This window comes from Xyrauchen texanus, chromosome 32, assembly GCF_025860055.1.
Source record: "Xyrauchen texanus isolate HMW12.3.18 chromosome 32, RBS_HiC_50CHRs, whole genome shotgun sequence".
NCBI lineage: Eukaryota > Metazoa > Chordata > Actinopteri > Cypriniformes > Catostomidae > Xyrauchen > Xyrauchen texanus.
This window is the reverse complement of record NC_068307.1, coordinates 22,391,318-22,416,594: the sequence shown is the minus strand read 5'-3', so window position 1 is coordinate 22,416,594 and position 25,277 is coordinate 22,391,318. Positions and strand designations below refer to the sequence as shown.

General features: G+C 38.8%; 1 protein-coding gene across 1 annotated transcript; it reads right to left on the bottom strand.

Moving 5' to 3' along the window:
* Nucleotides 1-568: 568 nt before the first annotated feature.
* On the bottom strand, nt 569-24,752 carry LOC127626016 (ras-related protein Rab-3A-like). The gene is made up of 5 exons (XM_052101516.1): nt 24,662-24,752; nt 16,614-16,841; nt 7,472-7,590; nt 7,251-7,375; nt 569-2,779 (listed from the first exon to the last, which is right to left on the bottom strand). The coding sequence occupies exons 2-5, from the start codon at nt 16,839-16,841 to the stop codon at nt 2,589-2,591; spliced, it is 663 nt and encodes a 220-aa protein (XP_051957476.1). The 5' UTR covers nt 24,662-24,752; the 3' UTR covers nt 569-2,588.
* Between the last annotated feature and the right edge of the window lie 525 nt (nt 24,753-25,277).

Genomic DNA, 25,277 nt, shown 5'->3' with positions numbered 1-25,277 from the left:
TATTGGGTTAAGGCTTTAAGTCTTTAGCTGTTACTTTAGCATTCTTTTTCTTTTTTTTTTTTTTACCTCATTGAGCATTATTTTATGCAAAGGAACAATTCTTTATCGTAGGTCTTCTGAGATCTCTTTTTTGAGAGGCATGGTCTATGTCAGCAGATGCTTCTTGTGAATAGCAAACTCAAAATGTTTAAGTCATTGTTATAAGTCAAAGTAGCTCTAACCCACACCACCAATCTTGTTTCATTAATTGGATGCCAGGTTTGCCAACTCTTGACTCTATTTAGCTTATGTTGACGTCATTAGCCTAGGGGTTCACATACTTTTCCCAACATACACTGTGAATGTTTGAATGTCTTCAATGTGTACAAGAACAATAAAAAATGTGTGTGATTAAAACAGATTGTGTTTGATCATTATTGTAACTTAGAAAAAGAATTTATACAGAAATGCAGTTAATTCCAAAGGGTTCACAAAACTTTTTTTGCGACTGTATGTTGATAGGACGATGCTGACCAAACAATATAAGGACATGTTGGAGTAAAGCACGACCACTGTCTCAAATAAACAGCACAAACCTTTATTTTGTTTTATAAGTTCAGTCATTTTCACAACATAGACAGTTGATTTGGTAAATTTCACCACTGGACACTTTGACACCAAACCCCTTATTGTAAATGCAGTACATTTACTACTGCATATTAGTGTTTTTTCCTTGTACATTACACTCCAATATCAGAAAATATTAAATAAAAAATTAAATAAATACAAAAACTCACAATGGAAAGCATGAATCAGTGCACACAAAATAAGTTTTTTTTAAGAACAAACTACATAGATCTTAGTCATGATAAACTGATCTGATGGTGGAGAGGCTACCTTACAGGATGACCTGTGATGATAAAGATTCAAATGCATATCTTTCTCACTCTTGATATCCAGAGCCATTGTCAGTAGGGGACAACAGTATGCTCCACAGTATATGCAAAAGTCAGTCTACCTCCTTTAATTTACCATTGAACTTCCTAAACAAGATTTAAACCACTTACTAACCCATTTCCATTACATCCTACATAAAATGCTTTATTCATAACTCTGTCAATGTAATCTATAACACATGAAATGGTATTTTCTTCTGTATTGCTTTGTAATAAAGTGTCACGTTCATTCACAAGCAGGCATACACAACAGCAGGTAAAGAACAAACATTATATGTTTTTTGTTTTTTTTTCTGTCTATATCTCGTAATATATTTTTAGCCCAGAATGTATACAACACAATCCACACATAAAACCAAAGACCCATTTGTATTTACAGTATATTTTCACTAAAGGAAGACAGAATACCAAATGAAAGATGCAGGAATAATTTGAGAGGGTCATACACATGTAAACGTTAATACTCATCATGGGCTTTCTTTTGCACTTATGCTGATTTTTGCATTTTAGTTGCAGGCCTGGTATTAATGGCAGACAAAATCTTTCACAGGACACACCAATCTAGAAAATATTAATGGAAAATGCTAGGCAAATTCTTAGCAAAGAGCATATAATAAGAGTAGTGTTGGTATTAACTATAGTTCAAATGTATGTTTCTGCTGCTACAGTGACCAAAGCAACAGCATGGGCACAAATTAAACTGTGATCTTGATTAGAAATACACTTGTCTAGACCTAACCAAGCAGTTAGAAAGGAATCTTAACACTATGTGACTAAATGGCTTAATTTCCTTACATGCAGATTTACATTAAGGAATGTTTGTGTATGATATCTGGGTTTCAGTTCTTGGACTGAAATTCTATGAGGCAAGGCAGTGAACAAGATACAATATGTCACAGATACAAATAAGCCAGAATGGTTTGTGACAAGCACGGCTAAGAATAAGCATGAAAACAGCATTCATTTACTTCTCTAACTTCATATTTTTTGAATTGGTCATTTTCAAAATAAAATACAAAATAAAATGTAGATATGCATCTCTAACTGTATAATTTAAATACTGCACTGTATTTATTATGTACACATTTGGAATAACTATACAGAAATGTCTTTCCATTCCATTTTTTTTATAAATTTGTTCATAAATAATTTAAGGGTAGCAACAGTAGCAGAAAAAATCTTAATATACGAAGTGAAATGAATGCATTGAACACTGAAAAATGCTCAAACACACAAAAAAATGTGTTGATGTTTTCTTAGGCCTGGCCTAAATGAAACTAAACTTGGTCCTAATCATACACTGCTAAAATGTAATCTTAGGCCTAGCCATAAAGTTTCTAAAAGTTAACATGGGCTTAATCATAATTTCAGGCTTAATCAAAAACCCTTGAAGGGTGCTATGGCTTCCTTTTAAAATTCAATGGATTGTACATTGGAAAAAGTTATTTCAAAGCATGGGATGTCGAAAATTAGAAATCATTAAGAGTTCAGAGAGGGGGAGGGGCTAAGGGTGAAGTAGAGGAGGGGCTAGAGGGCGTGGCTAGTTGAGGCAGTAAGGGAAATTGAGTGTTTAATATTTCTTGTTCTTTTTTTAAATACCTAAATTTATTTTTCATGTTAATGCAAGGCAGTGCAGATGGAGCTGAGGGGGTTTCAGCAAGCACAGTCCTGGTGCGGAGCGGTGGGCTGCTCCGTTAGCTGTGGCCCCTGTTTGGCTCCTGTCACTGCGGGATCAGCGGCATCCAGGCTCTCCGACATCTTCTCACAGATTATGTCAACCAGTCGCTCAAAGGTTTGTTTAACGTTGATGTTGTCCTTGGCACTGGCCTCAAAAAATCCAAAACCTGAGGATAAAAAAACAAACAAAAAAAAACAAGTCAAGACAAAGGCTCAGTACAAAAACCTTGTGAGCTACCTACGTGTATAGAATGTTGTTCCAAAAGTGAAATCACAAGATACCATCTTTTGGCCTAAATCCAAAAGATTTATAGTAAAAAAGGTTTGAAATATTAATCTCATACAAATTGATTGCATTGCTTCAGAAGTAATTTAAACCAATAGAGTTGTATCGATTACTTTTATGCTTCCTTTATGTGCTTTTTGGAGCTTGAAATGACTGGTCACCATTCACTTGCATTGTATGGACCTACAGAGCCAAGATATTCTTCTAAAAATCATTGTACTCTTGCAGAAGAAAGTAAGTCATATGCATCTGTGATGGCACGAGAGTGTACTGTAAATTATGTTGAACTATCCCTTTAAAATTGCCATTTTAACCAATATTTGTTTGTGCTATGTTTTTTATGCTTGTATTCATGTTGGAAACATTTTCCATTTCATTTAAGGTGCTTCACCAGGCAGCTGCCTATTTGGTAAAAAAAGAGAAAAGGAGTTCCCCTTCTGTCACTCACTCGACGTTGTGTCGAATGTAGTAACACAAGGGGTCTTTCTTGAGAGCATACCTCTGGATTTGAGAAAAGGCCAATGAGAAATTAGCAGACAGAATTGGCATGTCCTGCCCCCAGACATAAAGGGAAGCGGACGTGCGTCTGTCAGTCAGATTCATTTCTTCGGAGCCGAGCGGTTGTGCAGCAGCAAGCTGAGACTCACTACTGCTCCACTCAGCTCTAACCAGAGCATTGCTGTTGAATCTACTGTGCGCTTCCAGCGGTTTTCTCCCTCTCTACACGCTGTGCAGTCCATGCCCCTGGGCGCTTCGACAGCGCTTCTGTAAAAGAGTTTATACCTCTAAAAGAGAAGTATTTTCCCCTTAAAAGAGTTTTGTGTGTGAAAATAATACACAGCAGGCATTGAATGTCCTTTTCAGGACGCGTCTTTTTAAAGATGCCCTTCCGCCTCTGTGTAGTTCCTGGATACGGTCGATATCTCTCCAAATCTGATGGTCATAGACGCTGCCTTGTGTGCCTGGGCAGCGATAACACAGAGGCAGCGTTTGTGGATGGTACGTGTACTCACTGCGAGAATATGACCATGTCATCGTTGCGGTCGCGGCTTTCATTTCTTAAAGTGAATGCCACTTCAGCTGCCCCCCGCGATGCTCCTTCTTCCCACGGGATTGAGGACGACCTGGCTGCCGATGGAGTCGATTTGGGGATGGCAGCGGGCTCAATTTCACCATGTACGTCCCCACGAACCACCCGCCCCCCGACATGCTCGCTGGCTTCCGTCCGGGCTCAAGGTGAGGGCGGCTCGCCTCACTGCCAGCCCGTGTTCTCCCTCGAGCCCCCTGAGTTGGATTATGACATCGCCGCTGCATCGGAGAGCATTCAGGCATCTGACGCAGAAGACTCGACTGAGCTGCCACCTTCGGGTCAGCCCGCCAGTCTGAGGCTGATGCGCAGATGGCCAACATGCTTTCCCGGGTTGCCGTGAGCATTGGGTTGGGCTGGAACCCTCCATCCTCCCCACAGCCTTCACGTCTTGACGATTGGTACCTCGGGTCATGGCGCCGCACTCAGCCACGCCCCCCCCAGTACCTTTCTTCCCGGAGGTGCATGAAGAGCTGACGAGGTCGTGGATGGCACCTTTTACTACCTGGAACAGACCTCCTCGCTCGACCGCTCTCACTACCCTTGACAGTGGGGTGGCCCACAGGTACACAGAGGTCCCCCAGGTGGATAGAGCGGTGGCGATCCATCTGTGCCCCGAGAACGCCGCCACCAGGCGGGATCATCCAGGATTCCCCTCCAAGGCCTGTAGGATGACGTTGTCGCTGACCTCAAAAGCCTACAGCACCACTGGTCAGGCCGCCTCCGCGCTGCATGCCATGGCTCTCCTGCAAGTCCACCAAGCCAAGGCACTTAAAGATCTGCATTTGGGTATTCCTGACCCCGACGTGCTGAAGGAACTGCACTCTGCCACCGACCTCGCTCTCAGAGCCACAAAGGTCAAATTGCGGGCAGGCGATGGCCACCCTCGTGGTCCAAGAACTAAACCTGGTCGAGATGCGTGGCGTTGACAAAGCCCACTTCCTCATCGCCCCATCTCCCAGCTTGGTCTCTTCGGCAACACCGTCGACAAATTCGCCCAGCAGTTTTTGGCATCTCTCAAATCATGCCACGAATCTCATGCTCCTCGCAACATCACCTCCCTGGCAAATTCCGCTGAGGAAGGACCTTCTTTCCCAGGGATGGGGCACCCTCTGGCATCCGCGCCTAGACCTCTGGAACTTCCACGTCTGGCCCTTGGATCTGAGTGACCTACCACCGGCAGTTGTAGACACGATCAACCAAGCCAGAGCTCCCTCTACCAGGTAGTTTTATGCCCTAAAGTGGCGCTTGTTCGCAAATTGGTGTTCTTCCTGGTCTGAAGACCCGCAGAGATGCACAGTTCAGTCAGTGCTTTCATTCCTGCAAGAGAGGTTGGTGAGGAGGCTGTCCCCCTCCACCTTGAAAGTGTATGTAGCTGCTATTTTGGCCCACCACGACGCAGTGGACGGTAAGTCCTTGGGTAAGTATGACCTGATTATCAGGTTCTTTACAGGGGCCCGGAGACTGAATCCTCCCCGGCCAAGCCTGTTCCCCTCCAGGGATATCTCAGTGGTCCTCTCGGGGCTTCAGAGAACTCCCTTTGAGCCGCTTGACTCAGTAGAGCTCAAGGCCCTCTCCCTGAAGACGGCCCTCCAGAAAGCGCTAACTACCATCAAGAGGGTTGGGAACCAGCAAGCTTTCTCTGTCAGAGACACTTGCCTGGAGTTCAGTCCGGCAGATACTCATGTCATCCTTTGACTGCGACCAGGCTACGTTCCCAATGTTCCTACGACCCCCTTCAGGGACAAGGTCGTGAACCTGCAAGCGCTGCCCCGGGAGGAGGCAGACCCAGCCTTTTTGTTGCTGTGTCCAGTATGTGCTTTGCTTATCTATTTGAACAGCACTCAAATAGATTTAGATGTTCTGAGCAGCTCTTTGTCTGCTTTGGTGTATAGCGGAAAGGGAACGCTATCTCCAAACAGAGGTTAGCCCACTAGTTCGTTGACGCCATCTCCCTGGCCTACCAGACCCAGACCATGCCCACCCCCTAGCGGGTTCAAGCACACTCAACGAGAAGTGTGGCATTCTCGTGGGCACTGGCGGCACCTCCTTAGCAGACATCTGCAGTGCAGCAGGCTGGGCAACACCCAATACATTTGCGAGATACTAGAATCTCAAGGTTGAGTCGGTCTCGTCCAGTGATTTATCAGGTCCGAGCCGGTAGAACTCGGTAACGCGGAACAACTGACCGGGTGTACCGCTTGCACTCAGCACCTTTCCCCTCCACTGAGGCAAACACGTGTGCTGTTATCCCAGGAGATCCCACTAACTAGGCTCCCTGGATGACTCCTGCCTAGCCCTCTGGCCTGCGAATTTAGCAGAGGAATTTGCGACCAGACCCACAACGGACTTTAAGTGCTCTGTACTGGGGTAGGGTTCAACAGGCCAAATTCCCTCTTCAGGCAACTGCCTGTGATGTATTTTCCGCAGTACGGTCCCCCTGTCGGCAGACCCATTTCTCCCTTGGACAGTCTCTCTACCCCGGTTGCTGTGTTTGTAGAGCTCCTCCCTTACTAGGTAGGCCCTACCACCACACCACTTCCACATGTGGCTTGACAACCCATGTGACATATTGGCCACATGTTACCTCCCCCCAGCCTGGGCAGGATGTGGTCTCCGCAGAGTCTTTTCCCCCTGAAAGAATAGGAACGGAAAAGGACACCTTCCCCGAAGCATTTTATAGAATTAAAATATATATGCCTTCCGCAGCCGCTTTATGCTCTATGATGAGAAACATAGAGAGAGAAAAGGCCGCGGCTGGCTGGCTTGCTCCCATGATAGTCATGTCACTTGTTCCCCCCTCAGGGGTGCTGGGAACCTAAGAACTGTATATTACACTTTTCTGGGGCGTTGGGGAGGGTTACGAGCGGCCGATACAGTTGCTTCTAGCACGCAGTAGCTTGCTTGCACCTGTGTCAGCAGTTCACGTAACCTGGTCTAGTGCATGGCGTTTTTAAATGGGACCCCTTGTGTCACTACATTCGACACAACGTTGAGTGAGTGACAGAAGGGGAACGTCACGGTTACTGTTGTAGTCCTGATGGAGGGAACGAGACGTTGTGTCCCCTTGCCACGACACTAGACCTACCACTGTAAACGGCCGAACCTTACTCTCGGCTCTTCAGTGAAAAACCTGACTAATAGACGCACGTCCGCTTCCCTTTATACCCGTGTGTCCGGGGGCGGGACATGCAAATTGTTCGCCAAAATCATTACAATTATCTAACCATAGAGGGGAATAATAGAGATCAATAAATAAACTTACCAAGATGCTCGGAGAGCTGCCGGCCCCTTTCAGAGGCCACGACCCTCTCATCATCCATGTCACACTTGTTACCCACTAGAAGCACCTGGGCATTATCCCATGAGTATGTCTTAATCTGTGTGGACCTGTCGGATAAATGATTAAATGTTTCTCTAATGAGGAGCTTTTTTTGTTTAGAAAGTTTTATGAAGAAAGAGGTTTAGCATATTTAGTTGACTCACCAGTCCTGCACCGCAGCGAAAGACTCTTCATTGGTGATGTCATACATGAGGATAAAGCCCATGGCACCGCGGTAGTAGGCAGTGGTGATGGTTCTGTAGCGCTCCTGTCCTGCTGTGTCCTGTGGAACAACAGAAAGTAAGGCATGGGATGAACAAAATGCAAAACCTTTTAAATGTACTTCTTAATCAGAAGTTTAAAGGAATAGATCACCCAAAAATAAAAAAAAAATCTCTCATCATTTACTCACCCTTTTGCCATCCCAGATGTGTGTGATTTTCATTCTTCTGCAGAGCACAAACAAAGATTTTTAGAAGAATATTTCAGCTATGTTGATCCATAAACTGTAAGTGAATGATGACCAGAAATTTGATCACCATTCACTTGCATTTAAAGGACCTACAGATATTATTCTAAAAATCTTTGTTTGTGTTCAGCAGAAGAAAGAAAGTCATACACATCTGTGATGGCATTAGGGTGAGTAAATGATGAGAGATTTTTTTTTTATTTTTGGGTGATCTATCTAGTAAATGCAAATTTTTTGGTGAACTAACCCTTTAAGTATTACGAATTTTAAGTTTAAAATATAAAATGAAGGATGTGAAAAGTAACAGAACTTTGGTACTAGGTCCGTACTGAAATAGAAAATAATACTTGAATGTGTGTATTCAAACCACAGCCAGCTCTTAGGTTTCCTGCTAGGCTTCAAATCAAATCAAATCAAATCACTTTATTGTCACACTACTGTGTACACAAGTGCAACAGTAGGTGAAAGTCTTGTGTGCAGTTCCGAATAACATAGCAGTACCAATTACAATAAACAACATATTTACACAACACAATTTACATAACAAATGTACACATACTTACACAACACAATATACAATGTACAGTAAACAATACACACAATACAGAATACACATACAATAAAAATAAAAAGTGTATATAAAATATATATAATTGTGGAGAATATATTTGACAGTCCAGTGTGTGATACAAGATGATAATTAATAAAGTGCAGTGCTGATTGTTGATCGTGAGAGATCAAGTGTTCAACAGTCTGACTGCTTGGGGAAGAAGCTATCATGTAGTCGGCTGGTGCGGGTCCTGATGCTGCGATACCACCTGCCTGATGGTAGCAGTGAGAACAATCCATGACTCGGGTGGCTGGAGTCTCTGATGATCCTCCGAGCTTTTTCACACACCGCCTGTTAAAGATGTCCTGGAGGGAGGGAAGCTCAACTTCGATGATGTTTCTGGCAGTTCGCACCACCCTTTGCAGGTCTTTGCGGTTGTGGGCGGTGCTATTGCCGTACCAGGCGGTGATGCAGCTAGTCAGGATGCTCTTTACAGTGCTGGTGTAGAACTGTGTGAGGATATGGTGGTTCATTCCAAACTTCCTCAGCCATCTCAGGAAGAAGAGGCGCTGGTGAGCCTTCTTCACAATGGCCTCCATCAGTAATGTGGACACCGACAAACTTGAAACTGCTGACTCTCTCCACCGGTGCTCTATTAATGGTGATGGGGCTGTGTTCTTTGTCTTTCCTCCTGAAATCCACCACAAGCTCCTTGGTCTTACTGACGTTGAGGGAGAGGTTGTGCTCCTGACACCAGTGTGTCAGAGTGTGCACCTCCTCTCTGTAGGCTGTTTCATCATTGTCAGTGATCAGACCTACCACCGTCGTATCATCAGCAAACTTAATGATGGCATTGGAGCTATGTGTTGTCACACAGTCATGTGTGTATAGGGAATACAGGAGTGGGCTGAGAACACACCTGACGTCTGCCTGACATGAAATCCAAGATCCAGCTGCACAGTGAGCTGTTTAAGCCCAGAGCCCTGAGTTTCTCATCAAGCTTGGAGGGCACTATGGTGTTGAATGCTGAGCTGTAGTCTACAAACAGCATTCTCACATATGTGTTCCTTTTTTCCAGGTGGGAGAGAGCAGTGTGTATTGTAGATGCAATGGCATCATCAGTGGAGCGGTTGTAGCGGTAGGCAAACTGCAATGGGTCCAAAGAGGCTTCCATTGTTGTTCATGTTTTCCAGTCTTCTTTACAAACTGAGGCACAATAAAAAAAATTATGTTGTAATTGACAGCATGCCACAGATGCCATCAATTGTCCTTAACCCTAAAATTTATTTTTGTGCATTATCTGGAAAAAAAGTATTCAACTGTGGTTTCGGCAATTGCTGCTCCTATTGAATAGTACATTAAGAGAGTGAGTATAACAATATGCATTTAGAATGTTACTGGTTTCGTAAAGGGACCGTATCCATACATCCCTGAACTAGAGGAATGATCCTGTAAATTATGAACACTCTCAGTTCAACCAAAAAGAGACCGGTCTCTAATGCAGCAAGCTGAACAAGACCTTGTTTAAGACAAGCCTCTCATTGAGGTGAAAAACATTACAATACTTTTAATATCATTTTAACAGTTTTGTTTTGGAAAAACTCAGGATATGTAAAAACTAAGTAATGCAGAATAAAATAATAGTATACCATAGAAACACTGGGCATTGCTATGTGTTAGCTAAATGTTCTGAGTGGATGCTAGCAAGTAACTATGCAGTAATTTGATTGGTCTGTGTGGTTAAAGGCTAAAGCAGCATTTTCTACAGTATTCATAACTAAATACTTTACAAAACAATAAGATTTTTGTAACTTTTTATTTATTACACACACAAACACACACACAAAAAACTTTGTGAATGCATATCTTTAACAACACATTGTCATAAATATTGAGGTAGTAAGTGAGCCCACTGTAAATTCAGTAACTGCTCTGACTGATTCAGCGACTAATGCGTAACACTGAAACAAAACAATAACTTGTGAGTCTTTAGCACCATTAATAATATTTTGGCCTCTTTTTACACCACATAAAGTTACTTAGGCATTGACAGATAATCATCCATAAACTGAAACAATCTTTTTATCAATTACTCATGAAACCTCATGAAACCTTCAAACCGGTCCTCTTGACTTTTTATGAGTAATTCCAGCTGATTCAACCATAAAGGACTTTCTGAGAGAAACTTTCGGATGATGGGACTATGAGTCCATCTCAAGAGGATTTATTTACATTGTGTCTGGCTGCTAGTGTTATCACCCTAGCTTGACAAATCAATAAACTAAATCATCACTGACACTCAATGTAACCCCTCATTCCAATAGAGACTTTATAAGGTTATAATGCCTTTCTACCACTGCATCTTCACAGCAGCAATGACAGACCTATTAATATACCGAAAGACCTGTATTGAACAATGGAAGTCTATTTTTGCCTCTTGTCTCTGATATCACAATAGTATCAGTATCTTTGGAGCAATATGCAGCAGTCCAGGGAAGTGCTTAATTCTTTATAACACTATTCCTTGAACCATTTTTTATTTATTGCAGTACACAGTAGGGCAGTGGACAATATATATATATACACAGTATATAATAATATTGATATATATATATATATATATATATATATATCTCGATAGATTTCAGCTTTATGACAATATTTTATATGTATCTAAATTGATAGTTCACCCAAAAATGAAAATTCCCTAATAATTTTCTAAATTTTGTGCCATCCCAAATGTGTATGATTTTCTTCTTCTGAACACTAACAAAGATTTTTAGAAGAATATCTCCTCTCTGTACATCCTTTCAATGGAAGTGAATGGTGTCCAGAAATTTGAAGCTCCAAAAATAACATAAAGGCAACATAAAAATAATATATAACTCCATTGGTTTAATATATGTCTTCGACATGTGATGTTTGTAGCTTGAAAGGTCTGGTCACCATCCACTTGCATTGTATGGACCTACAGTGTTCAGCAGAAGAAATGTAAGTAAATGATGAGAATTTAAATTTTTGTGAGAACTATCCCTTTAATATTTATGTTTTTGGACTGAAATTATTTGATATTTTTCTATTTCAATCAGAGGAACCATCATTTTAACCAAATAGCTATTATTGCCAAGTCATTTAAAAAAGTAAGTAAAATACAGTGAAAATCTATTTAATTGTTGTTTTTTTTTTTTTATTAATTAACAATAGGAAGAATGATTCACTCATCAAAAATATAAAAAAGGGCTAATAAACAGCTTCATCTACCAACATATTTTAAGTAAAACAATTTAATATATTTAAAATGCCATAAAGAGGCCTCAATGAACTTTATATTCAAAGTCTCTTGTAGCTATACAAAGGTTTGTGAACCACAAAGGCTGCATTTTGCACGCACACACACACACAAATAGAGCTTGCGTGCTGCTTGTGATGTGCATGCTCTGCTGTTTTCAATGCTGTGGCTCACAATGGACCCTTTTTACATATCTGGGTTTAGAATGTGGAAGTAAATGATAGCAGGGCAAACTTATATAGTGGTGAATGGGAGACCACAGCAAATATTATTTTTGCTTACCCATTACCCATTTGTTCCAGCAGTAAAATAAAAAATCCACTATTATGCTTTTACAGATTTCCAAAAAAGGAAAAAAATTGAGCGGTGGATTACGGAAATCAGAAGAGAGAATGATGCCATATATTCTGTTACTCCTTCAGCAGCTGTGTTAACTCGTTTTTTTTTTACTTATTCCAGTGTAATATGATACTAAGCATAACATTACATTTTGCTAAATTTTGCAGGATTTTCACTGCTAAATAAGGTGCAAACACGTCATCACAGCCTGTACAACAGGTCTATATGAACTCCATCTCAGATGTAAATGCTTGATATTTCGGTTCACTTAAAACATGCATTGAGAATGCCACCGGATTATGTGTCACAAATGTGCCAATTGAACTGGCTTCATGTTCACTGAAGATTTTTACTGGAATTATTGTTAATTTTGCTACTGCATTATCCAGTAGAGTAGTTAATATAAAGGTTTTCTTAATAGGCTTAATATTATATATGTAATTCTTTTCTGTCTACTCTATTTTATAACTGTGTAGTAATAAAAATGTGGTGCATCCCTAATAATAACATTTAGAATTGATTTATTCAAAGTGTAATTTAAAATAATCCTTTTCGGCCCAGTGGTCCCATCATTTTCGAACAATCATTTTCATTTCGGTGCATCACTAATCTATATGGTAAATTCAGAGAGAGCTTTTCTCTAATGTGTGGACATGGTTGGGTCTGTTATGCTGCTCTGTGAGGTGGGGGAGGGTTGTCTTTAACCAGAGGGAAATTTGAGCTATCGGGGGAGGGGTCCTGGTACATCATGAGCAATACTGATTGGTTAGGCCTACTCATCTGGTGCATCAACAAACCTACTCCACGATACTGGCTGTTGAGCATCTTTCTTATTGCATACCACAACAAATCTTCATTAAAGCACAACAGTTTCACTGACTGCATTGGTTGATCTAAATTAATAGGCCTATGTTATATTTCATCATCAAGGATTTGTTTTGACATTTTATTAATCTCATTTCTGAAATGTAACACTCTACTTGGTACTTATTTTTTGGACTTTGGTGAAGGTACGTCAAGAATCCTGCCAAAAAAAAAAAAGACCTCCCTGATAGCACATTATTGACAATAAGTCTATTCACTTTATGGGTCAGAGAAACTAGCATGTAGCCATCTTGAAAATCGAATCTTCCGGTCTAGCGTATTCTATATAGTAGATTTGCAGGTTATAGAGTTGCCAAAAGTTATCATGAGTATTTTAAAGTATTCTGGGAATTACATAGCAATGGAAAGCAGAGCAGGGACAATTTAAAACAAGAGTATTTCATTCATAAATACACAAGATCCTACCTTGACGCTGTGGATGAAATGATATGCCTTTGTGCTCATGAAACTCCAAGAGACAACACAAAGTCATTAAAAATATCTCTGTATGACACCTGTGGTCATCTTCTCGCTATCTGGGCTTATTGTCACATGGCTCCTTGAGTAGGGTGTGTCCAATAACCTAGTGTTTATAAGCTGGTGGTTTGCAGGTTGTAAAAACAATGCAAAATGCAAATAATAAATTGCAACTAATCATATAATTGTGAATAGGATAGCTAAATAATTAGGCTTATCAACTTTGAACTTTTTAAATGGACAAGAAAACGCTTCCCATGTCTTTAGCATTTGAGATCAAAGGCTTTATTTGGTATATTGGCGCAAATTCATATAAGGTTGCATGTCATGCCCTTATCGTAAATATGAATCAGACTATATGAACCAGACCATATTAAATACAGGATTGCTTGCAAAGAAAGATCAACATGGTTTGAGCGGACCACAATTTTGCTTTGTTCTGTGAATTACTGGCTGCCACATTCATTAAACAACCGAAATTCAAGGGACATTTCGAAACCAATAATCAGTGTTGGATGTAATTTGATTACGAAGTTATTAGTTACTGCAATCTAATGACTTTAGTGCAAAACGTTACAATTTAAATTCTTGTAATCAGATTAATAGTTACTTGTTACTTAAAAATTAACACGATAATTTTTCTTAATTGCTATAAACGCATTTACCTTTAATACAGCATAAACGCTTGTCGGAAGGACGGAACCTTTGTAATGTGTCCGCCTGGAGTCATTACACTGACACACAACAGCGCTTCCATGTCAGTGATAAAATGATGGAGAAAGGACCTCTTAACGCTATTTGATGTACAAAAAAAGCCCAGATGGGACTTTTGATCGAAATCAAGTATATTTTAGCCTATGTAAAGAGCACTGTAATTACCACAGAAGCGCGTCAAGTCTTAACTACCACCAAAATGCAGAATGAGACGTTTTGTCTGCAAGAATTTTTTTTATGTGGAGTTCAAAGCGACGCTTGATGCTAACAATGACACAAATCATGAACGCGGCTTCACAAATCATGATGTAGGAAAGTGGATAGCCACAGTCTACTGGCAGATTAATATTGTGGAGTATGAGTGTTATAGAGATATAATGCCTATTTCAGTGAATATTTTACCTTTGTGGAGACTAGTTCTTTCAATTAGTCAAACTCTCACTTAGACTTTGGAAAATGTTTAATATTTCTTGAACTTGTGATATTTTAGTGCATTTCTATCTTTATACTGTGGAAGGCTTTGTTTAGAATTTTTTAATAAAGCATTATATTGTTGCATAATGTTTTGTTTTCTTTCCTAAAATGGAAAAAATATATTTCTACAGGAAAAGAAGTATAAATAGTATAAAATTTCTGCACTTTCACAATCTGTGATTAATCGCGACTAACAACAAAAACAATTATGTGATCAATTATGATTAACTGACAGCACTAATATTTATAAAATAATATTTAGACTAGATTTAAATCTTGATTATTTTAAATATTGATAATTTTCATATGTATGTTTCAGTGACAGCTGAAAGGACAACAAATATGAACAAGGAGAAAACTTAGAAATTATTTAGAATTCATTGACTGTAAAAACAAAACCATTTCAGTGGTGTTTTATATTAAGTGTTAGTGTTTTATAAAGTAAATTAAAAGTAAATGAATTAGTATTGTAATAACTTTTTCAATTAAGTAATCAGCAAAGTAATCTGAAATTACAAAGTAATTTGTAATGGATTAATATTTATTATTTACTGAATTTAGTAACTTACCCAACAATAAACAGTTGATAAAATGTAACGTTTGACTCAAAAAGACATTTGGTTTACTGTTATACAATAAACAATTTTGGAACTGTGTTTAGGCACAGTGAGTCCTGATGCAAAACCAGCTGACAACCACTGCATTAACTCACAGCTCTGTTCCTGAGATTTGAATTAGATTTATGGGTCTGGAATGAGACAATCAATATCAATAAAAGAAGAGTTTAGAAACCAGTATAATCTCAATTGATTGTCCACTACAGAGCTAAAATGGAAGGGTACTCAGCTTTCAAACCGGAAACAGCTAGTATCCAAGAAACTGTCATGGTTTTCTGCTCGAGTTGTTAATTCAGAAACAAATCCAAACAATCTATATATATTTAGCCTCTTTCTATATCTTTCTTCATTAAATTGACCACAACATACTGCAACTGAACTAAAATGTCATAGATACTGTATGTGAAAGTAAACATTTAATTAATACTGTAGGGCAGTTGTGGTTCGTGCATTTTAAGTCTTGGCCTTCAGTGTGATTAATGGCATTAAGAAAACACAGTTTCACAATGAATAAGACACTGTATGTCTCAAACATTCATACATTACGTGGCAGACAACTAATAATACCAATTGACATTTTAAAACACATCCAAGCTTGAAAGCCAGAACCATGGAGGTCTAATACCAAGAAAAAGCTCTCTAATAATATTTGTGATTTAAATTTTGCTTGCAATACATTTTGTTTCATCAGGGCACACAGTTACTTTTCAAAATTGATGTGACATTGAATGCTCAAGCAGCCTAATTTACATTTAGAAAACTCCTGATGTTGCTATAACAATGCAAAAAGCACTTACCTATTTACTTGAAGTGAAAATCAGTCCTCCTTTTATGTATAATTAATCATTCAATCAATCAATTATCGCACGATCATGCAGAACATCTCAGGTTTTTAAATCCACAAGATCTCTTTCTCAATGGTGATATGGCTGTGACAGCCGACTTGTCAGCAAGATCTCGCTCTCTTCACTTTCGATTTATGTACATCGCTTAAAGCGTGATTGCGTCACTCATGGCCAGCTAGAAGGCCTGGACTGGAACATATCCTAAAGACCACACCCACCAAGAACAAATAAATCAATCTGATTGGCCGATGAATCTGACAATCAGACTTCAGATGCCCATTCATTTGCAATGTTGAGGGATTCTATAGATATTCTGAAGGCTTAACGGGGTGGAGCTAAAACTCACGTGCTGCTTCAGCTAAGGAGCATAGCTTCAGGCATGCAATTTGTGAAACAGTTGTCACACTTCGCTTGTAATCATTGAGGAATAAATTCTGACTGGATAAACTTTTAGTTTTTTGCTATTCATTTGTAGATGAAATTAGGAGTGGAAAGCAATTGAAAATACATAGGCAAAAAGGTAAATGAGAATGAAAGGATGAAAAAATATAAATTTATTAGGCATGTTACATCAGCAGAGAAGGCTTTGCTGGCCCTGATAAATCACAACTGTTGTAGGGCAGGACCTAATCAAAAGCTCTCAATATAGTTGGAAAATTGTTTCTCACCCAGATCTGCAGCTTTATCCTCTTGTCATTCCTGTAGATGGTTTTCACCTTGAAGTCGATACCCACTGTGCTTACAAACGCTGGCGTGAAGGAGTCATCTGCATAACGAAACAAAAAGCTGGTTTTCCCAACGCTGCTGTTCCCAATGATCAGGATTTTGAACATGTAATCAAAGTTCTGGTCAGAGGACTCCTTCTGTCCATAACGGTTATCTGTAGCTGAAGCCATCTAAAAGGTTTAGAGAGAAAGGATAATTTTAGATGCTTGACAATCAATTTCCTGGGTAGTAACAGGTCAATATTTGGCATTTTAACATTATTGCCATCTGATGATAGCTTTGCTTGCTTAGCTAAATTATTGGCTGTCACCATAGAAACCATCGAAATAGAGCTGTTCAGCCATGAAGCCAATTTGTGGACGAACCGGAAGCCTAATTCGCCATGGATTCCCTAAGGAATTTCTAATGGGTTTTAATAATGGCAGTTTTGGATTTATGAGTAAAATAAGTTTACATTTTTGTGGTAAATGTTTGGGGGGGGGTTGCAGCATGAAGCATTTACATGCAAAATATTGTATTGTACTTGTACATATTGAATACATCATTCAAACATTCACAGTGTAGGCTGGAAAAAGTATGTGAACCCCTAGGCTAATGACGTCAATAAAAGCTAATTAGAGTCAGGAGTTGGCAAATCTGACATCCAATTAATGAAACGAGATTGGAGGTGTGGGTCAGATTTTGACTAATAAAAAGCACTCAAACATTTTGAGTTTGCCATTCATAAAAAGCATCTGCTAACATGGAACATGCCTTGCAAAAAAAGAGATCTCAGAAGATCTACGATCAAGAATTGTTGCTTTGTATAAAGCTGGTAAGGGTTACAAAATTATCTTGAAGAGCTAAGATATTCATCTGTCCACAGTTAGACAAATCGTTTATAAATGGAAATACTTTAGTAATGGGACTACTCTCCCTGGAAGTGGATGTCCAGCCAAGATGCTTAAAGAGCAACATGCAGGTTGAATTTATAACTGAATTAATACTTTATATTGTCTGCAGAGGTCTTTTAAAAACACATATGTAGAAATTACTAATGAAATCTCATTTGATGTAGATATTTTGATGAAAATGTGCTAGGCTCTGGAATACGCCTTTCCTGCTATAGCAACGCGTCATATGACGTAGGGCGAGGCAAATAAAAGAGCTTGCGGTCAGCTCTCTCATTGTTGGGTGTTGATGTAGTTAGAGCAGTAGTGAGAGACAGAAAGTTTTAGATCGAGTTTTAGAGAAGCCATAATGGTAAATTATTGTGTTTGTGCTGGTTGCACGAATTCCAGCCTGTCAGGACATCGTGTACATAATTTTCCTTCTAGGAAAAACAAGGCTTTTCAGTCTTGGGTGCGTTTTGTCAGGGGCGTAGCATCAAATTTTGGGCCCTTGGTACAAACCATCTTGCTGGGCCCCGTACCAAATATGTATGTATAGAAAACTGACTTCTAAGGGGCCCCCCCTGCCTCGGGCCCTGGGTACTCGGTACCCTTTACCCCCCCAGTCCGACGCCCCTGCGTTTTGTGCAGGTGAAGAGAGCAGACTTCACTGCCGCGTCTGTTACCACACACTCGGTCGTTTGTGGCGCACATTTCACTCCGGAGAATTATCGACCTGGAGATTTGTTGGAGTCTCGGATGGGATTTCAGAGTAAGGACCACGTGAGGCTGATTACTGATGCTGTTCCCTCGGTGCACTCGATGGAATCAAGTCCACCGTCAAAGTTTACACCGGATTTTGGCGCGGGCGGGACTGGAGGACCAAGTGCTAACGTTAGCAGACATTCTGTGCAACGAAAACGAGCACTTAGCAGAGTAAGTCTTACTTTTAATTATTTTAACTCTTAATTTCGTAATAATAATAGTATAATATTTTTATATAATATATTTTTTATAATATTAAATATTTAATATTTATTTAGTATAATAATACAGAGAGAGGGAGAGAGACTGAGCTTTAGGACAGGTTGTCGTAACGTAATTGTCTGCCTTCTGAAATGAATTTAGTAGTTTGCACAATGCTATAGCTATTGGCAGGCAGCTAGCCCAACTCTCCCGTTTCCCCCGCATTTCAATTCAAACTGTTCTCCCGCCGCCATCCCGTCTGAACTCGGTTTCTTCATTCGCATCCATTGTAACCTGAGCTTGAGCTTGACCAGACACCCTCGGCCATCGTCACTTCCGGTTAGTGCTTTATAGATGCGGAAGTTATTTTATCACAATTTATCTCAAAATATCGTTAATGGCTAAATATATATTACTCCAGTTCAGACAATCTAGTTGTTTTATCATCAACATACACTATGCTATATAGGGGTGTCCAACTTGCATGTTGCTCTTTAAAGGGGCACAATACAGAATGCTGAATGAGGTAAAAAAAAAAAAAAAAGAACCTTTGAGTGACAGATAAAGACTTGAAGGAATCATTGGAACTGGATAACATCTCTGTTAAACATTGCTGCATGCCTGAAGTTTGCCAAAGACCAACTTGACACTCCACAACGCTACTGCGAAATTGTTTTGTGGACTGATGAAACTAAGGTTGAATTGTTTGGGAAGAACAAGCAGCACTACATATGGCATAAAAAGGGCATTGCATATAAATATGAAAACATCATCCCAGTGGTGAAGTACGATAGAGGGAGTGGAATGGACCTCAAGAGAGATGTCCACACCAGACACACTAAGAATATGGCTGAAGATTTGTACAAAATGTACACATTTTAACCTTGTTCAGGTCTAACCTGCAGCTACCGGAAACGCTTTGTTGAGGTTATTGCTGCCAAAGGAGGATTGACCAGTTATTCCACAGCACTGTGATTGTTTAATGGGATATGTTCAATAAAGAATGACATATTATAATTGTTTGTGTGTTGTTAGCTTAAGCACATTGTGTTTGTCTATAATTGTGACTTTGATGAAGATTAGATTTTATGACCAATTCATGCAGAAACCAGATAATTCCAAAGGGTTCACATATTTTTCTTGCCACTGTATGTGAACAGCCACACAGTTAAAGGAGATTTTGAGAAGTATTGGATGTGATGACTTCAAGACTTTAACAATAACACTGATCAAATATTATTTTCTTTCAGTGTTCACTTAATCCAGGTGGCCTGCACTGACTGACAACGACTAATTCGATCCATCCATGTTATTACCATTCCTTTTAAATTGCAGTACATGTTTTGTAGTCTTTTACTTAATGTTTTACTATACGTATTACTATGTCATGATCCGGTTCCCCTATTCTTGTCATGCACAAAAAAAAAAAACAACAAAAAAAACTAATGTGTTTTCTTTAGTATTAATAATGAACTTTATGTAATAATAATTCTAATATTAAAAATAAAATATAAAAAATAATGTACCATTTATATTTTACAGTAATATACCTCAGCTTCCAATTACAGTAATCAGTAAATTACTGTACACAACAACTTCAGAAGCTTACTGTTATCAGGTTTTTACAGTAACTAGCTGGCAACAATGTTGCCAGTATGTTACTATAAAAAGGAAAAAAGGTCTAACAGTGCAGTAGACTGATTTCACAAATGATTTACATGAGGCCCAGTGAGTCTTCGTCCAATCCATCACATTCGACAGGGGACCCATAATTCTCTCTGTTCGTCACTCTGAAAATCAGTCAGGCAAAAAAAAAACCTTTCCTCCCAAAGACTGGACTAAAAGAAATGTTTCATCGGCTACCAGGCCTTGGCATTAATCTGACATTTTCTTTTGGTGTCAGATAAATATTTGCCACAGGCCACTTGGAATATAAAACACTGTTCTTTCCACTTCCATTGGACTGTGGCAAATACTTACTCATTCTTCTGTCCATGTGAAGCTCACATGAGCTGCTCTTGGCATCACTGAAATGAATATGAAGATCAATATTTGTCTATTTTCCCTTTTCTGGAAGGTAAGTATTAGGCAGGATTTAAAGGTGAGTAGGGCAGGAAGTTAAAGAGGTTTAGAGGACAAATGTAACATCAGCTTACATGCTAAACATATCATGATGACTCAACAACTGATCTGTGACAGATGCATTTAACTTTAATATAAAAAAGTTGCTTAAGAGCTGAAATGCTCTGTGTGTGTTTCACATTGAAAAGAGCAGTTTGATTCTTATCAGGCTGTTTTGAGGCACTTTGAGGGACGGTTTGCTTAACAGGATCCCTAACTTGCCCAGAGACATTATAAGAGATGGAGATGAACCGCCTTAGAGACTACACACAAACACAGAACTTTAGGAACACTATTATCCAAACAAATTGCCCGACCTGGTCTTTGTTGTAGCCCATCCGCCTTTATGTGCGAGTTGTGCATTCTCAGGTGCTATTCTGCTCACTACAATTGTACAGAGTGGTTATCAGAGTTACCGTAGCCTTTCTATCAAATCAAACCAGTCTGGTCATTCTCCATTGACCTCTCTCATAAACAAGGCATTTCTGTCTGCAGAACTGCTGCTCACTGGACTTTTTTTTTTTGGCACCATTCTGAGTAAACTCTAGAGACTGTTGTGTGTGAAAATCCCAGGAGATCAGCATTTACAGAAATACTCATACCAGCCTGTCTGGCACCAACAATAATGCCATGGTCGAAATCACTGAAATCATATATTTCCCCATTTTGATGGTTGATGTGAACATTAACTGAAGCTCCTGACTCGTATCGGCATGATTTTATGCATTACACTGCTGCCACACAATTGACAGATTAGATAATCGCATGAATAAGTGTATGGTGTTCATAATAAAGTGCTCAGTGACTGTATATACAGTATACCAAGAACATTGTTCTTTGTGCTTGTCCCTGGATGATGTATTTACAGAATCTATTTATACTACTCATATACATACCTAAAGTATGTACTTTATTGTATATTTTACTGGCCGAGAAGTGAGTCCTTCATCAAACACAGTACATACAGCACACGATTTCAGTGACTTTCTGGCATCAGCTGCCAGTATTTTACTGTAAATGTAACAATTTATTTTTACAGTATTCCATTCCAAACAGAGCCTCTCTCACATACAAAGAGATATCAAATTTTCTCCTTAAAATAGTTCAATATTATTCTTAAAGGAATATTCCAGGTTCAATAAAAGGTAAGCTCAATTGACCGCATTTGTGGCATAATGTTAATTAACAAACACACACACAAAATTATTTCGACCTGTCTGTCCTTTTCTTAAAAATATATTTTTTTTAATCAAGGTCACAGTGAGGCATTTACCGTGGAAGTGAACAGGGACACTTATTGGAGGATTTAAAGGCACAAATGCAAAGTTTATGATTTTACAAAAGCACTTTCATTAATACTTCTGTTCAAAATGTATGCATTATTTGAGCTTTAATGTTGTTTAAATCATCATTTAAGGTTTTGTTGACATTACATCGTCACGGCAATGAATGATTCCTTTAATCTGTCAAATAGGGCTGAAACGATTAGTCAACATTATCGAAAACGTCGACAATAAAAAAATGTAGACAAAAAAAATAGTTGAATAGTCGTTTAACACAACATGAGATATTTTGATTCGCTAATGATGACATGGGATAGCAGCAATTCAGCTCGCATTGATTGAGGAGAGGAAGAAAGAACAGCTCACAGTCCAGATGCACTCAAAATATTCCAAACAGATTAAGGTGATGTAGAACACAGAGTATTATAATACAAAAATGCAAAATAAGTAAATACAGAAGCAGTGTCAACATGAAATATAGCGGAGCCGTACCTGGTGTTCCGCTTAAGCAAAACTCACCTGCCTAATTGTCTAAAAAGGAAACACTGCGCCGTTATATAATAATGCATCCTTAATTAAAGTTCAAATAATAAGGTAGAGTGCTGTATAAAGCATGAGAGTGTTTCAAACTTCTCCCGGCTGATACAGCTCTATAAAGAAGAAAGAGTTTGTTTTTTGTGAGTTAAAGATGGATCGAAATCAAGTGAACAAAAAGGTGAGAGGGTGTAGTCTTAGTCCATTATACAATGTGAAAAAATATTTTTTTATTTCACTTTTTTGGTTTGTTTTCCAATATAAATGTCTAAAACTCCTTATTTACTTTAGCATACTGCAGAAGAAAAAATTGTTATCGAAGAATTTTGAATATAATATTTAATTACATTTTATATTTAAATATTTTAAAATATTGAAAAATCCTTAAAACAAGATACATTTACCAGAGAAGCATTTAACATATAAGATATTTAGACTTGCTTTTAGAGCATTTATGTTGAATAGGAGTATATTTTTCTTTACTGCACTGGCAGAAGTATGAACAAGTGAAAAAATACACTTATCAAAATACACTTATCTTTAAGATACATTCTGTTAAAGCACGTCTAAATATATAATATGTTGCTTCTCAAGTAAATGTATCTTTTTTTAAGGATTTTTAGATCATGTTAAACGGAAAACAATAAAAAACACTTGATAATAATGGGATTTTTTTGCAGTGAAATTTTTTATTAATTAAACAATAAAACTCCAAATAGTTTTCCCCTTAAATTCAGTGAATGTCATTTAAAGGTATTTTTAAAAGATTTATTGTTAGTAAGCACGTTTAATACAACCTTTTAAGTCGGGGCACAAGCTGAATAGTCAGATAGGAACTAATGATTAATTGTTGCAATAATTGCTCGAATAATCATTTGAATAATCGTTAGATTAGTCTGTTATAAAACTAATTGTTAGCTGCAGCACTACTGTCTAAAACACGTTTCAATTGCTTTAACTTAAGAGTCCATGTGTAGGCCTATTCATCACAGTCATAACAACAACTTCCACCAGACACAGCACAAACAGAAAGAAACTCTTCTCCTCAAGATATCCTGGAATCTGATCTGTGATTCAGCATCACGGCTAGCTAGTGTGTCGGAAAGATTCGCAGAGCACCAAAGCATCCTACAGACAGCACCTTTGATGATAACGGGTACTTGAGCAGACTAAAAATAGAGGCAAAGTTTTAGGGCCACCCAGGCCAGCTGCTCTCTCGTAGCCTACTAACAAAAGCCGAGCTGTCGGACCACCTTAGGAGGAGGACAAAGCGCATCTGTACGATCAAAATGTTAAAGAAAACGTACGCAGCAATAAGACCAAAAATAAGACTCCGCTCTCGAGAGCCCTTTTCACTTCCGTTTGATACAATTGGTCTGGATAATCTTACTGGCAGTAGGCTACTGGGCACTGTGTGGTCAGAGCTGCTTTATCCAAGAACTGTCAAACTGGTTAGTTTCAAAATCATTGTTTTAAATCCAATTTATAAAACACATTGTTTTCACTCAGAAATAAGATTATAAACGAAGCAAACCAAAATGTACGACCTTCGCATTAATGTGGTGGTTCAACACGGTTAAAAAAAACGAACATAAAAGACTCAATAACAGCAGTTTTGCTGAATATTTACGAAACGCACTGGATACAATTCTCCTATAGAGCCATACATGGCACCACCATTGGATGACATTTAAGATGATCTCAGATCATGGTCTAAGATCATGATACAATAAATGCTTCTATGACATTCAATGTCTACATTTATTCAGTACACCAATGATAGCAAAAAAAAAAAAAAAAAAAAAAATGAAACTTATAAAACAAGCATCCGAGCACCCTTACATAATAGGATACAGCACATGAACACGCAACACGGATGCGGATGATATTTTCACTTGATACAACATCTTCTGGTACGGTGCTAAAGAATACAGCGATAATGAATCATTATTCTCATTTAGCTATAAAACAAAAAAGGCAAATCATCGTTTGTATCAATGCCACGCATCGCAATGATTTATGTAGCAGATGTGCATTTCGTATGGAGTATAAATAGAAGCATAGGATGCGCGAATGTCCATGACAAATGAAGGTTAGGCTATTCTTATTGCAGTCAGCTCAGTTTCTCAGCTTCCCGTGTATTAAAACGCGTAAATAACGCACGGAATACGATATGTTTATAGCAGTAACATAAAAAAATTACTGCTGTTGTCTTACCGTAGAAGCCGTTTTAATCGTCACTAACGCCAACACTGCGCCTCTTCCAACACCTGCAGACACTTTGACGTCACAACACTTGTGACGCGCAGAGGGGGTGGGGTCAGACTCACAGCTTTGATTGACGCCTCGGAGAACTAATACTCACAATGCAATCCCACCCACAGGATGTAAAATATTCAAGATGCTTTAAACCTAGCGTCATTTATTATTAAGGACACTGGCGTTGGTCTCTCTATAATTAATTATAATGGTCTTCCAAAATGACCAGCTGAGCTGACACACATGGATTTGCTTACATGAGCAGTGGAGGTCAGTGTGCTTTTCGCCTCACTGATATGTAACCAATGTTTGACTCTATTTTGAACCTTATAAGAATTCACACGTCAACAGTGTTTTCCACAAACATATCATGGGCTACATATATTGTTATTACGGTAAAATCATTAATATTAATGATGATAATAATAATACCCAGAATAATTTTAATAATCAATCAACAACAATAATTTACTAACAATAAAGTTATTATTTTCTGTAAGGTTGTCTGTCACCTTGGCCCTGTAGAATTCCTAACCACCCTATCAATGACTGAAAAAAATAACTTCTTGCTTTC